This window comes from Micropterus salmoides, unplaced genomic scaffold (genome assembly GCF_014851395.1).
Source record: "Micropterus salmoides isolate LMB-PRFRI ecotype aquatic unplaced genomic scaffold, ASM1485139v1 Ms_hic_scaffold_15, whole genome shotgun sequence".
Lineage (NCBI taxonomy): Eukaryota > Metazoa > Chordata > Actinopteri > Centrarchiformes > Centrarchidae > Micropterus > Micropterus salmoides.
This window is the reverse complement of record NW_024040596.1, coordinates 4683491-4698087: the sequence shown is the minus strand read 5'-3', so window position 1 is coordinate 4698087 and position 14597 is coordinate 4683491. Positions and strand designations below refer to the sequence as shown.

Here is a 14597-nt window from a genome sequence, read left to right as displayed (position 1 = left end):
ATGGAGCCCAGACATAAGCCACCGACCAACAGCGGCCTCGCGGGATGGCCGAGACTCTGAAAGCTCTTCTGTGATGGGTTGTGGAGGGGTGGGAAGGGGATGCATTCATACGTGTGCTGTATTAAGCCTACACCTATACTTTTTACAGTGGTGGATGTGTGGAAAATTTCCTTTCGAGCTCAGAAACTCTCAAGATTTTGATTCTTAGTTCCTTGCAATCTTCTCGCTGCCTCCTTTCATGCTGAAACTATTCTCATTTAGATACTTTTGTGATAACGCAGACACTTTAATTGTAAATCTAATCTTGTCTTGAGGGTGGCTGCAGCAAAATTAGAGTCTGTTTTATAATCTTTAAAGGTTAACCCCTAACTTCATTTTTTTTCTGACTTGCCTCTAGTGATATCTAGCTATGCAGATCATTTGGGCTTTAACTGGTTTTGAGAAATCTGCTTGGGAAATCTGCATCCACCTTAAAGGCAAGCTTAAGTATTTTTCAACCTGTACCCTATTCCCCCGTGTTTTTTGTGTCTTTGTGACTAATTGGGACAGCATTTGTTTTAAATTGGTTCAGTATTGAGCGAGCACGGCAGCAGTGAGACATTGCTGCAGTGTAATCCTTGCGGGCTATTGCGCCCCGTCACAGCATGTCCACTAAAGTGCTTGTATTTGCCAGTGACAGGCTGAGATTGTTATTAGAAGTGTCTGACAACATTATGGAAAGGATCCCTACAGAGGTAGACCTTCTAAGAGTAGGATCCTTTTTGTCGCCGGTATATCGCCCTGTTCAAAGCCACCAGACTCCATTGACAAAAACAGTAATTTGAGTAACTTCAGTATTTGCCTTCAGCCAAGAGGAGCTAGGGTCTGTGCTTTGAAGTAGCATCAGTGTACATTTTGCATCTCAAATGAGTAGTGACATGTCTATTGCCACGGGTACATTTTATTCTACCACTGTGTATTTTGCAAACTGAAAATTCAATGTAAAGTTTTCAGGCAGTGTACACAGGAGAGTCTGACACTTCTTTCAGTTCAGGGTTCCCTTCCAGTGAAAAGCTTGGCACATGTGAAAACGCAGATTGCTAGCGAGAGAGAGGCGGGCCAAACGCACTGACAGACAGACACATCAAAGGCGCAGGAGTACAGAGACAGAGTGCTGAAAAGATTGTTTTTTGACAGCCGTATACATTTTTGCCAAGTGTCACAAAGTATTTGTGTCGGTTCTGCAGTCGTGCATCGATGTAGTCATACCACTGGTTCAAAACTTTATACCCCTGATTGGAAGCAAATGAAAAATCATTTGTGGTGAAAAAATGACCTTTAAAAATTTCAACAGCAAACCATCTTTCCGCAACGATATCCTCACAATTCATTGTAAATGGCTATTTCTCCATTTACAATGAAAACTGTTGACAGCGAGGTCTGAAAACCTCAGCAAATAAAACCCAAACTATCTGCATGGTTAGAGATTGTCTAGGGGTTGGACAGACCCTTGTGAACTGAACCTTTAAATCACGGTGTTACAGTCTCATTGTGTAACCCTCTGCAGTGGCAGGTCAATCACAGCTGCGTCGGCTCACCTTTAGTGTCATCTGGGATTGTGGATATTGCGCACCTTTACACAACCGTGTCTTCTCTGATGCATAACGAAGCCTTTCTTCACATCATTCTTACTTTGCTGATCCATCATTACACCAGTAGCTGAGCACTGCCACGCTTTGCTGCACGGCGTTTCAATCAGCATCAATGTCAGCAGTAAGATTCATCATGGCTGATTGTGAAGGTATCTGTGTGTGTGTGTGTGTGTGTGTGGGCACTCGTTTATGTGTTGGCGGGCGCCCACGTGGGCGTGTATGCAAATGCAGCTGTAAGACAGCTGAATGCCTGTGCTTTACAGAGAGCTTGGCACCATGGGAAAATGAAAAGACCGGGAGAATAATGACAGATTTATAATTACAGAATCTAGCGTTCAGCGCTACTCAGCAGCAACTCTCTGGGGAAGGCAATCTGGGTGTAATTTCTGCTGATCAGGCCCACCGCACACTTAAGGTTCATACTACACGTACACTAAAATACACGCGCCCACACACATACGAGCACACGCACGCAGGTGTGTGCGCTCGCTCTCTCGCGGACGCGGGAGAGCCTGCGCTGACTCGCGCGCACACAGACACACAAACATGTCTCACACTTAAATTTCACAGAAAATTGTGGTGCGACTGCAAATTTGCCAGCTAATTTGCGCGAGCTAAAAGCATCAAGTGAGCGCCTGATTTACTGAGAAATGAATGTATTACAGCCTGCCACAAAAACACACCAGAAATATCAGATTTCTGGAAGGAAGTAACTGATTCAATATACAGAGAAGACAAAACAGAACTAATTTGAAAGCATACGGATGTAAGCAGTAATTTGCCACACACTTTTAATTTGACTTTTACTCAGTTATGTAGAAAAGCTTTTCCAAACTTGCACTTAATGTAATTATCTGTTGTAAGCAGTGAATGCATTCATTTCAAGCTAATCAGTGATTATAACTTGCTTGATGAAATGACAGAGAATTTCCATTTGAAGGTAATGCAGGCCACACTTTCGTGCTCAGCTGTGTCATTTGATACACCAGTAATGCCTGATCATTTTTAGAATTTCTCAGCTGAGTGGGTTTTGTTGGAGGACATTATAAAGACATGGTGTAATACCAGAAGCAAGCTGTTCTGCAATCTTCAGTGACTTTTGTCCCTGCTTCAGTGTGCGTTCTGATAATATTAGCTTAGAAGTTATTATTTTCCATTTGAGTTATTTTCAATGTTATCTAAAATAAATTATGTGTCTGAAAGCTTGAGAATGGTGGCTGTTTTTTTTTTTTTTTGTGCTACAATTTCCTCCACAGTACTAAAATGTACAGCTTTGTTATCTACAATTCTTTCATTATTAATAGCTTCCTGCCATTGTAATGCTACATCATTTGTCAATCAAGCCTTCTGTGCAGCCTGTCTCTTTTTGTAAATTTAAATCCATTTGCTATTGTGTCAGATTGAATGTGCCAAAACCCAGTCTGAACAGGATTACTATGCATGGTCCAACATCCTGACGGAGTGCAAGCTGTACTGCTTTTTTATTTATTTTTTTCGGCCTCATTTTTAATCCCCTAACGAATTTCGGTCCCTCACAATCAAACACACACATAAGTCTTTCAACGATAAAGATGCACTCATTTATTTTAGATCTCGACCTGGATGATAAATAGGAGGTTTGCTGCAATATTATTTCTTGTTATGCAGGTGTGTTTGCAACATCGACTGTTCCCACATCAGCTTCAACCCGGTGTGTGCCTCCGACGGTCGTTCCTATGACAACCCCTGCCAGGTGAAGGAGGCGTCCTGTCAGAAGCAGGAGCGCATCGAGGTCAAGTACCTGGGCCACTGCCAAGGTCAGACCCGCACACACAAACACACGCATGCATGCATTTATACGTTCATTCCAGAAGACACACAACACCTTCACGCACACAGCGGAAGCCGTCAATCTGTCGGGCAGGTGTTCACTTCAAGTTGAAGTGAGTCCGTGGGAGCAAAATGAGGCAGCTTGCACAGCTAACCGCAGACACCGTGATTCCATATCTCCCTCCAGCCGCAGTTCCAACATCATTTCATGATTACATATATTTTCACTCAATCATATTTTGGAATAGTGTGCAAACATAATCCTCCAAACCCCACATCGCCTTCGCTGCTGTGCATATTGATAATTTAATCCCCCCCTTTTTTGGTCTAGTTTCTTTCATTTGGGTGCAGTATTTGTTTGTAACGGTTCCAGGGATAAAGTTATTTTATTAATCTCTGCGGTGAAATCCCTAAACTGAGTCATATTGCTAATCCACATTGGAGAAGACAAAGGCACATAAGAATTATTCTTTTGAATATGATTTTTTAATTATTTTAGTGGAGGTGTGATCCACTAACATCTTATTTTTTTCTCTGGCTGAGGCTGCTGTCAGGAGGGAGGGAGACTTCTCCATAGCCGCAAACCAGGGAGGTGTTCAAATCTCCTTTGTCAGCAGCAGTATGAGTGCATTTGCAAGCTTTTGATCGGCTCTGCGCCCACAAACAGGACAATTTATCGAGATGCGAGAATCACGAAGGCTTTGAGAAGTAATAAAGCAGTCAGGGCTAACCAGCTCTGGAACACATGTTCCCTCCACGTTACCCCTCTGGGTCAGACCACCCTGATCAATTTGATCACGCCTCCACACATACTGTTTCAGTCTGGGAAAGTGGAGAGGGAAACAAATGTCATGAAACTGAGGAATTTAGACCTGTGAAAAAGTAAACCTTGTGTTAGCAGGGATTCAAAGTGGCACCTTGATATTTAGACTGCTGCTTTCTGTGGTTCATGCGTCGCTTTATATTGAAACCGTTTTACATTTTATTTTTTCTGTTTCTGGAAATAGCCCTGCTCTCTGCTGTATCTGGGACAACAAAAAGTACTAATGAGCCTAAGATTTTTCGTTTATGCACTTGCAGCATGTGTTGTTTCATCAAGACCTCAAGTTGTCATCGCTGTGTGGAGGTAGGAAGAATTAAAGGAGGAAGAAAGAACATTTTTGTAGCGTCTCCCCTCTGAGCAGCCTTAAAGTTCATTTGGTCTAATATTTGATTTTTCTTACGTGGATGTCAAACATACAAGACACTAGCTTCTGATCTCACCGAAACGCTGCTGTGTTTCTTTTGTTTTGTTCTCCTCCGGTGCAAATAAATAAGGAAAAGAAGGGGGGGAGAAAGAAATAGTGAATAAAAAGCCTCAGACCTAGGTACATTTCTTGCCAAAATTGCATCATAAACCTGGGAAACACTTTCACAGACTCTGTTTGATGGAATGGATTCGCTGACCACGGGAAAAAAATCAATTACAATAAAATGATAATGATTGGAAGGAGATTTTGTCTAGCCTTTGTGAAAAGAGGAATTCAATGTAGCGTCAATAAGGTGTGCAAAAATGCATTATTTCCTCTGATCTTTTGTACCCGACTCTGCTCCATTCTACCCTTTGTGCAGTGGAATACATTAGTGGCGATGGTTTCTGACTTTTGAAGAGAATAGTTCCCATTTATACACATTAACTAAGCAGGTGCACACACCACATGAACCTTTTGTTGAGATTATAATTCACATGCAACTCTCTGCACCTGCAACGGCATCAGTCTGAACGTGTCACCCACAATGGAGGTGGGGTTGGAACTATAGGAGAGCTTGTCGTGACCTGAGTTTAGTTTGAATGTGTCTTGTGGCTTTTCCCAGGCGACATCATAACGGGGAACAAAGGTGGCGATGGACACTTCGCGCGGACCGACCTCACCGGTGAGTGCATGTTTAAACGGTGGCGGATTGGCAAACAACATTTTCAGCCACCCAAAGCTGCATCAGCGCTGATTCTGTTCAGTCTCTGAGACTTTTCTCTCCCTTTACCTGTTTCTGTCCTTGACTTGTTTCATCTCGTCCTCTCTTTCTTACTTTGTTGTGTCTTCCTTGTGGAGTACAGTAATGTATGTGCACAGGCGGCCATGAGCATAAGTATTTATGATGTTGTGTATGTGTTTACGCAGTAGAGGAAAAAGAAGATCAGAGGAACGGCTGGCCCGCGGCTTGTACATACCCTGTCCAGATCACTACAAAAACTACTGCGTCCATGGAGAGTGTCAGTTCCCCAGTATCCTGGCCCAGCCCTCCTGCAGGTACACACACACACACGTACAGTATTACTATGTTTGTGAGGACAAAGGATGGGTAGGGATAGGGCAAACAGAAAATGATACAGATACTACATACATCACTAGTATTTTGGTGGAATTTGTGCCTTTTTTGACAATGTTGGACCATAAGGAGGTGAAAAGAAATGAGGGGAGAGAGGGAGGAATAATATGCAACCAAGGTTCCCAATCAGCTGAGGCCATTGCAATCATAACATATGGTCTGCATCTTAACCACCATTGACCATTACAGTTAATGCCACAATATTTGAGGACGAGTTTGAAAAATCCTACTGAAAAGCTATGTAACCTCACACTGTTTTCTAAACATGGTATAATTTTAGCATGATACACTTAAGTTGGGGCTACTGATTATTAATTCATAATAAGATGAATGGATTTTTTAATGTATCAATAAGGCTATATTTGGAGTAGCTAATTATGGGTTACCGTGCATGGATCCTTATATGGCAATCAATTAGACTATATTACTCTTAGATATTATTGCCTACATTGTTTTTACAGTGTAACTCTTATAGTAGCGCAGCTGTTAACAAATCCCACATAAAGCAAAAGGATGCTGCAGACACTGAAAAAATTGCATAATATAAGATTTCTAATCACTTGAAACATTGAGAACGTGCTAGGGAAGTGCTGGAGCCCATTTATTTTTTAATCAGGCTTGTTTATCTTGTGTGAATACAATGTGCTGAGAGGGGGAAGAGCCGGCTGTTGACCAGTCAAATATGCTGCAGTGCTTCACATTAATCCCATGTTGGATTTCTCACTCCTAAATGAGGATGTTGGCGTTTCCTTCCCCTCACGTTATGATGTGGTTTCACGAGTTTCATTTTGATTTGTTGATGATTTCATCTTGAGAGCCCACACTCTGCCGCACCGTCATCTGTCTCCCAGTGATAATACTTGGCTGTAAACGCACCACCATGCACCATCATTGATGACTGACACCTCGAGTGTATCATCAGCAACTTCCCAGAAGTTATGAAATACTTTGGTATTGTTTACAGTAGCAAAAAAAATATATAAAACAGCAGGCAGCTGTTAAAAAGCTCTGATAAACCCACGGTACACTCAGCACCAAGCAGTGATTTGGCAACTAGCTGGTGTGGAGTGCTACTCCTTATCAGTGCAAACAGCAGAAAACAACCAGTTAAAACGAGCACAACCACAAAAGATATTGCTTTGAAAAAAGGGACAAAAAGCTAAAGAGCTAGATGTTTCCCTCGGGGGTTGGTGGAGACCAAAACACAGGTATAAGGAGATTCAAAGATGGATTTACATTGGCCAGAAACGCGTTAAATAGACTTATATATTTGCCATCGCTACGTCATAAGGTGATAAAATGTTAGTGTTTGTTACAGTGTCCGCAAGTGGCCAAAAATGTTAATGCAGTGTTTAACATGTCCATCCATTCATCTATACCCGTTTATCCGTGCAGGGTCACAGGGGGTAATGTGACCGCTATATGCCTGCTACTTACTCCAAACCTTGACCTAACCCTAGTCCTAATCTAGTCCTGACCCTTAACCATCTCCTTGATATGGGTTTGGCCTTCATTTTGACTATGATAACTTTGTACTCAACAATCCGAGCTAAGATTTTAATGTAGCTCAATTGTTAATAATTACTATTATTATTTTTATTATTACACGTCACATGTCCAAATTGCACCAAATGCGACACAGCGCTCCCTTGGATCTGCAGCACAAACCATGCGTGATGTTGATGGGATGAAACACAACCAGACACACACAGATTCCTGCCTATTGGAGAGATACTAGTGTTAAATAGACTAACACATATCACGAGATGATAATATGTCGTGTTTACATTGTCCACAAGTGGAAAAAACATGGCCCCTACGTGCCTAATCTTCCTCCAGCCCTTGACCTAACTATAGTCCTAAACCCGAGGCTTTGTTTCTTGGCCTGTTTTTTTTTTTTCGTAGTGGTTCCCTCATCTCAGCAATGACTTTGGTGAATACAACGTTATCCAAACCAGTACAAGCAATGGCTATTCAAAAAATATGGTTCAATCAATTGGATATATCCTATAAAGAGGCAAGGAGCAGCACGATAAGTATAGAAATACAAAAGAATATGCAGCAAGCGAGCAAATACAGACACACAAACACATTTACAGAAAAGCAGTCACACAGGCGCAGATGAGAGTGCACTTGAACACAGGCAGCACAAACATGCATTTACACAAAAGCACAATGAAAAATTGTATTAAAACTCACCACCCACACGCAAACACACACGCAAATACACACACAGTCATGTATATGGTCTACCAGGTCTACCATCTTTTACAGCCTGGTAGTTTAGCAGCCAGGGGATCTTGGTATCTCCCTCCGTCTCTCTCCTTTCTCTCTAACCTCGCTAGTCAGCTCGCCCTGCCAGACACTCTTGTTGCATACAGAGAGGGAGTGGGTCTCTGCTGCCCCCTACCGGCTGCAGGGACTGGAGGCGGCATCCTAATGAGGAGGGGAGCGCAGTGGTCTCTGTGGGAGTGGTGCACGTCTGTGTGTGTGTTCATGTGTTAGGAAACAGAGCACAAACCCCAAACAGAACAAGGCTGCAGTGTTCATCTCACACACTCTCAGGTCGAAGGGATAGAGAATGTGAAGGAGACTGAGTGTGAGTCTGTGTGTTTGTACCGAACAAGGATATGCAGGTGTTGGTGGGTAACAACCTCCCCAGAGACAGGGGAGGCAGGTAAAGACATGGAGAGGGAAAGAGAGATTAAAAAGGAGACCATTTTAGCTCCTCTCTGAGGACAAAGATCATCTCCATTAGTCTCTCTCTCGCTGCCTCTGTGTGTGTGTGTGTGTGTGTGTGTGTGTCTAGCTCTCTGAGACTACATCCACACTAAGCTGGATGAATCTGCAAACAGTCTGTGAAAACAGTGTGCGTCCACACTGTCTTTATCAGGTTGTTTTTAGAAAGCTCGTCATCCATACTAAACTACCGTAACCACCTGAACCCTTCATCTTCATCATCTTTTGGTCAGCAAACAACAACAACAACAACGCTGTTGTTTATAGCCAGCATCTGTTAAGGAGCCAGACAAGTCTCGATTTTATGAGCGCAATATCGTGTGATAAATGCAGCTTGAAGACAATACCTGTAATGTGCAACTGGTTGTACTGTATATTTATGTAGAATTTTAATAATAACCTTCAGTTTTTCCCATCTGTACTAAAATGTGAGGCTGGCATTTTTTTTAGATCCACTTTGAGAACACGAAAGTCCTTATTTTAGCCCAAACCATAATCTTTCTCTGAACTTTCTCTGAACCAAACCGACCATTAACCATGGAGGTGTCAAAGGATAAAACAGAATGATTGATTTTTAACTGTTTTGGAAGATGTACAAATAAGAAGGTCCTGCCGCTAGGGGGCGTCAGATACTAAAATGCTATGTGTTGTTGGAGAGGACGTGGAAAAACAACTTCATTTGTCATTTAATTCTGAGGACTTGTTGGATACAGAGTGACTGTTGGCTTGCGTGTCTACAGCTGGGGATATAAACTGCATGCTACTACTGAATTGGAGACTTTGACAGGCGTGGAGAGCGGTAGGTTTGCTTTGGAAATCGCCAAAAACAACAAGGCTGCCGAGTCAATGAAATGAATGAAAGGAAGCTCCTTGATGTCGTCTTCACTATCAATCAGCTGCCATCAGAAACATGCAAGAGACAAATCTAAGAGAAAATGATGCCTTTTTAAATGTGGCTGCTTAGTGCGAACATACTCACACGCTCTCTCTTCCTCTTTTCCCTTGCCCGCTGCAAACCTTATCCGTCACGGTCATAAACAAACGAGACAAACAAAGAAAAAGCACAGTCACACAAACGCATTGTTCCGCCACAATGTCAGGTACCAGACGGCTGCTGACGTTTCACTTAGAAACACAAAAATAATTAACCTGCTAACCTCTCAGTGCAACAAATGACTTCCTATCTCTCTCTTTTCTTTCATCTCTCTTGTGGGGCTTGTGTGTGTGATCTCAGCTGTCACTCGGGTTTCAGAGGCCCCCAGTGTGACATCAAAGAGTACAACGTGCTCTATGTGGTGCCAGGCTCTGGCAAACTGCACTACGTCCTCATCGCCTCTATCATTGGAGCGCTCCAGGTGGTCATCATCTGTGTGGTGGTGCTCTGCATTACCAGGTGAGTCATGCCCGAACAGACACACAGACAAACACAGCTTCCTAATGAGCCTGGGAGCCAGTATTTTCCGTGTAGCGTGTATTTGAGAGTCACAAGGGGGGCTGTGGAGCTCCTGAGCCGGGAGGAAACAGCTGAAAGGTCACCTTGCTTGCACCACAGAGGGAAAGTAGTCCCTTTCCCTGTGGATACACACCCACACGACTGACAGCGTGTGCGTACAAGCGTAGATACAGAGATATCTGTGTAGGCAAGCAAACTCACTTGTGTTTGAACAGGCGTTTTGTATTCACAGTAGAAGCCCACACACACACACGCACACACACATATATAGCCGGCAGCTTGTCTGCCTCCGGCTGACCTAAGCAATTTATGACATTTAATAAAAGATTTTAAAAGAGTTTTGGCCGAGACGAAACTGCTCCTCTGAGCAAAGTAGGGGAAGAGGAGGGACGAAATGAGAGAGGGAGCAGTTGTAAAGGGTGAGGGTGAGAGGGTACAGAGAGAAAATAAAGAGGGAGAGAGAGAATTATAACACTGAATACAACCACCCTGCCGTTAATGCTTCCTGCTGCTCAGTGATAATCATTTAAAGCAAAAAAGTATAAAAATCCTCAGCCTTGTAAATGTCCACAGTGCATTGTGGGGCTCGTAATTGTATCAGTGCAGTCTAGTGAATGGACAAATGTGTAAATGTGTGAATGAATCTATGCAGACATACATGTCAGTGCGTATTGACTCGCTCACCTCAGTGTCCTATCTCTGTTGGACAGACTCTAGGCTATAGTTCCTGTTTTGTGTTTTATGAATGTTGCAGGAGTTTGTATGTGATTTCCACTTATTATAAAGACTTGCCATTCACTTAAAGGACAAACAGGTGGGAGTGGGAAAGGTCATCTCCATGCTTTGCCTCCTGTGTGTGACATTCTGTCACATCACGGAAAAGGTCCGCTCGAAAGGGTTTCACTGCAAGATCCCACACACTTGGATATCGTGCCTGCTGTTGACAAGTCCTATAAAAAGACCAACACGAACAATGTGTTTGTTTGTTTCTCGAAACTCAGCTATTGCTTTGCACTCAAGGCAATTAGCTTCATGAGCAGCAGTGAGTGTTGCAGCAAGTTCTTGCAGTCTTTTTATGCCCTGGGCTTGGCCTCTCAGGCTAGATTTCTCAGGCTGTTGAGTCAGGCTTAAACAGTACTTTATCTCTTCACTTTTTTCAGGTTTAAAAAAAAAACAAAAAACAAACAATCCATGTATTTAACTAAACTGTATATCTTTTTATTTACTTTTTAAATTTAACATAAATTAAAGACATGTCAGTAAAAAACTTGTATTTTTAGTAAAGATGAACATGATCTAACAAAGTTTGAAGTCACTATCAAAGAAACTAAAGATGTATAAACAATACAAAGAGTTACATGGCAGGAGTGACTCAAAATACACAACAGTGTTCATTTACATGAAGCAACATGTCACCCAGAGCACTGGTGTGTTTTCGAGCAACAATGGAGCTCTTTGACATTGGCCTTGGCTACGCAGACAACTAGGGCTGACCCCGAATAGTCGAAGATTTGATGCTTCGATGGGCGGAGCCTGATTCGACTGAAAAGAATAAAACTTTCAATAAATGTGTTAACATAAAATTGCGTAAATAAATCCAACATTGTAACCCTAACCCTGGGTCGTCGGTGTGCATGTGTAGACGTAGCATGTATGTGTGCATCGGAGTTGCTTGAGAAGGATCTTTCACAGCTGCAGTTTCTTACAGTAGCATATAGCTAACCCCCTATGTGTATCTTTTTGCACCCCTCCCCTACCTTCTTCCACGTACAGGAAGTGCCCACGGACCAACAGGATCAACCGGCAGAAGCAGAACAATGTCCACTTCAGTTCAGAGAACACCATGCGCGCCTCCACTCGACTTATCTGAGCCCAGACACACCAGACAAGAGAACCCTCCACTCTCCGGAGCGCTGCGGCGTTAGATGTTCCCCGTTGTAGGCCAACCCCGCGAAACTTAGGATCTGCATCCCCTCACTCCTCGCCCTCTCTCCCAGTATGAACTTTAAGAATACCCGGGGAGGACGGTGGCGCAGCAAAGACCGAGCTGGCGTAGCAGTCGGCGATGGGACTCGACGCGTGGTGTAATGTTGTCATCAGTCGCCGACGCCAACCGCCCAGTTGCCGATGTGTCTCCTTGCACCTTGTCACTTCCGCCCAGGGTTTTTCTGACAAACTGAACCACGAGGTGTCGGGGGAGGGGCGGGGACGAGGATACTGAATGTGTGTGTGTGAATGTGTATTAGATGTGTGAGCTTTGTTAGAGGCGGGCTAGCCGGTGTCTGTTGTTTGTAGATGAGGGGTTAAAGCAAATCGGGGTAGTGCAAAGCAGGGTAACAGGCTTTAAATGAGGTGTGTGTTGTTTGGTCTGGGAGAGGGGTGGTGGGGTGGGCGTTGGGGGGGCGTGGGGTTCGGGGCTACACGTGATGCCTTGCACTTTGTGTTATAGGAGACCTTTGACAGAGGGCACAATGTTATTATAGAGCTCTCTGTTCGGTTGTGACGATGACGTCAGCTTCTGTATCTTGGGTTCTATTTACAATAGTTATTACTACATTGTGTTGATGGGGTCATTTTTCTGTAAATGTAAATAAATAATTTATATCACGAAATGTAACATGCTGTTTCGGTCTTTGTCTGTGGTGTGGCATTTCATAATGACTAAGCAATGATTTGAAGTTAATATGTGTTATTGTCACAATTACGCTTTAACTTCTTAATAACCTGAGATATATTTATGATGTTTAAAGTTTCATATTTGGAGTTATGTCAATCATACACGTCAAATATTGCGTATCCTTAAATGGTGGAACAAAATACCTACATTATGGTTGCAATTCTTCCATCAATGAATAGACACAGAACGCATCTTGTGCTCCTCAAAATCCATTCTGAAATTGCTTTTTCTTTGGTGGAATGTAACTATGTTTTAAAGTACTTTACCTCATTTTGAAAGAATTTTACATTATATTGAGTAATTCCATTTCATGCCACTTTTTATTCTACTACATTTCAGAGGGAAATATTGGACTTTCTCCCTCTTAATAGTTGCTTTAAAAATTATGTTATTCCTATACAAAACATATGAAAAGCATTTATAGATTAAAGTAACCAACAGTATTTGTTCCATGCTTTGCTGCATCAGCAAAATTTACATTTACTTTTGATAGATACTTTAGTATGCCTTCATTTTGCCATTTAGTCGTTGGTACTTTCACTCAACATTGTTAATGCAGGAATTAGCTTTTAATGTCCCCTCCCCCCCTCAACATTGCAACTTATACTTCACTAAATTATCTGAATACTTCATCTACTGCTGTGCCTTTGAGTCCATTTGAAATGTGTTTTCATGACAGTTTCCAAATCCACACAGGCCTGTTCGTGCTGCATGCTCCTGTACATACAGAACCAATGATATTTATTAAAAATAAGGGGAGTAACAAAACTGGTAAGTGAAATACGTAGAATTTGCTTTGTATTTCACTCCATGTCCATTCTAGTAAACATTCCCTTGACAGTATTTCTCACTTCACACTTTAAAAAGACTTCAAGTCAAGCAGCCCTGTCCTACAGGAATGTCAATCAAATCCGTGCGTCCACCGCCACAAGATGGTGCTGTTTTCACCACAAACCGGATGAAAGACTTTATTTGGATGAAACCCAAACAGCACCTCTCTACCACCGGCGTCAAAGATACACGTGAGCGGCAAGATCAGTAATGATAATGGCCAGTTTAACAGCGACGCAATCGTCATTTATGATGAATGTGTAAAACTTTGTCAACAAGAGTGTTGTCGTGGCCGAGTGGTTAAGGCGATGGACTAGAAATCCATTGGGGTCTCCCCGCGCAGGTTCGAATCCTGCCGACAACGATTCCGTTTTCACGGCGGAGGCACCCGTAATACTTTGCTGGAGCACCACAGTAATCATCTGCAAGCAGGTATGACGATGCAGAAAAGTAATTCCCGATTTAACAACGGACTGCAAAGGTGAGTTTCAAAGTAACAGTCTGGTGTTTTAAGTACATTGTACTGATATTACATATCAATTCACAGCAAAGTATTTCAGTTTTTACTTCACTACATTTTAGCTGGTGAAACATGCTGTATACTGTTACAGATTTAACTACATAATGATAGATAGATATATACTTTATTTATCCCAAGGGAAATTCAAGTAATATAAAATGGTTAAAAATCCATCCATGGTTTTAACCAGCTATAACATTGCAATGCTGTTTGAAGGTTAATATAAATAAACTTGACTTGATTGATTGATTGAATACAACAGTAACAAGCCAATAATACAATATGACACTCATTAAAGGGGCATTATGTAGTTTAAAGCGGGGCAGTTTTAAGATTGCAACCAGGTGTGTGCTCGTACGTGTTACGAAGCAAACAGTGGCAGGTCCGAGCTAATGTAACGTTAGCTGGCTGCCCTGCATTACTATAGGCTAGTAAACAAATTGCTCCACATTTGCTTTTTATAGTTTCATCCTTTCTCGCCGGTTAAAATAATACATTGACATAATGCCGGTGGTACACAGGATAGTAATATGGGTCGCATTAGTTGGTGAAGTAATGTGGAAAGCCATA

The 14597-nt window shown here is 42.4% G+C and overlaps 1 protein-coding gene and 1 non-coding gene across 4 annotated transcripts in view; both read left to right on the top strand.

The window, feature by feature from the left end:
- Nucleotides 1–12615, top strand: part of tmeff2a (transmembrane protein with EGF-like and two follistatin-like domains 2a) — a 105638-nt gene extending 93023 nt beyond the window's left edge. Inside the window, exons 6-10 of one of the 3 annotated variants that reach the window (XM_038720719.1) lie at nt 3279–3427; nt 5295–5358; nt 5612–5728; nt 9781–9939; nt 11773–12615. In XM_038720719.1, coding sequence (XP_038576647.1) covers nt 3279–3427; nt 5295–5358; nt 5612–5728; nt 9781–9939; nt 11773–11869 — 586 coding nt within the window. In that variant the 3' untranslated portion in view covers nt 11870–12615. Of the gene's footprint in view, nt 1–3278; nt 3428–5294; nt 5359–5599; nt 5729–9780; nt 9944–11772 lie in introns of those variants that run through there. The other 2 variants (XM_038720718.1, XM_038720720.1) reach the window with 2 other exon arrangements.
- Nucleotides 12616–13789: 1174 nt separating this feature from the next.
- On the top strand, nt 13790–13871 carry trnas-aga. The gene has a single exon. It is a non-coding gene; the product is annotated as a tRNA-Ser (tRNA).
- Nucleotides 13872–14597: the final 726 nt, after the last annotated feature.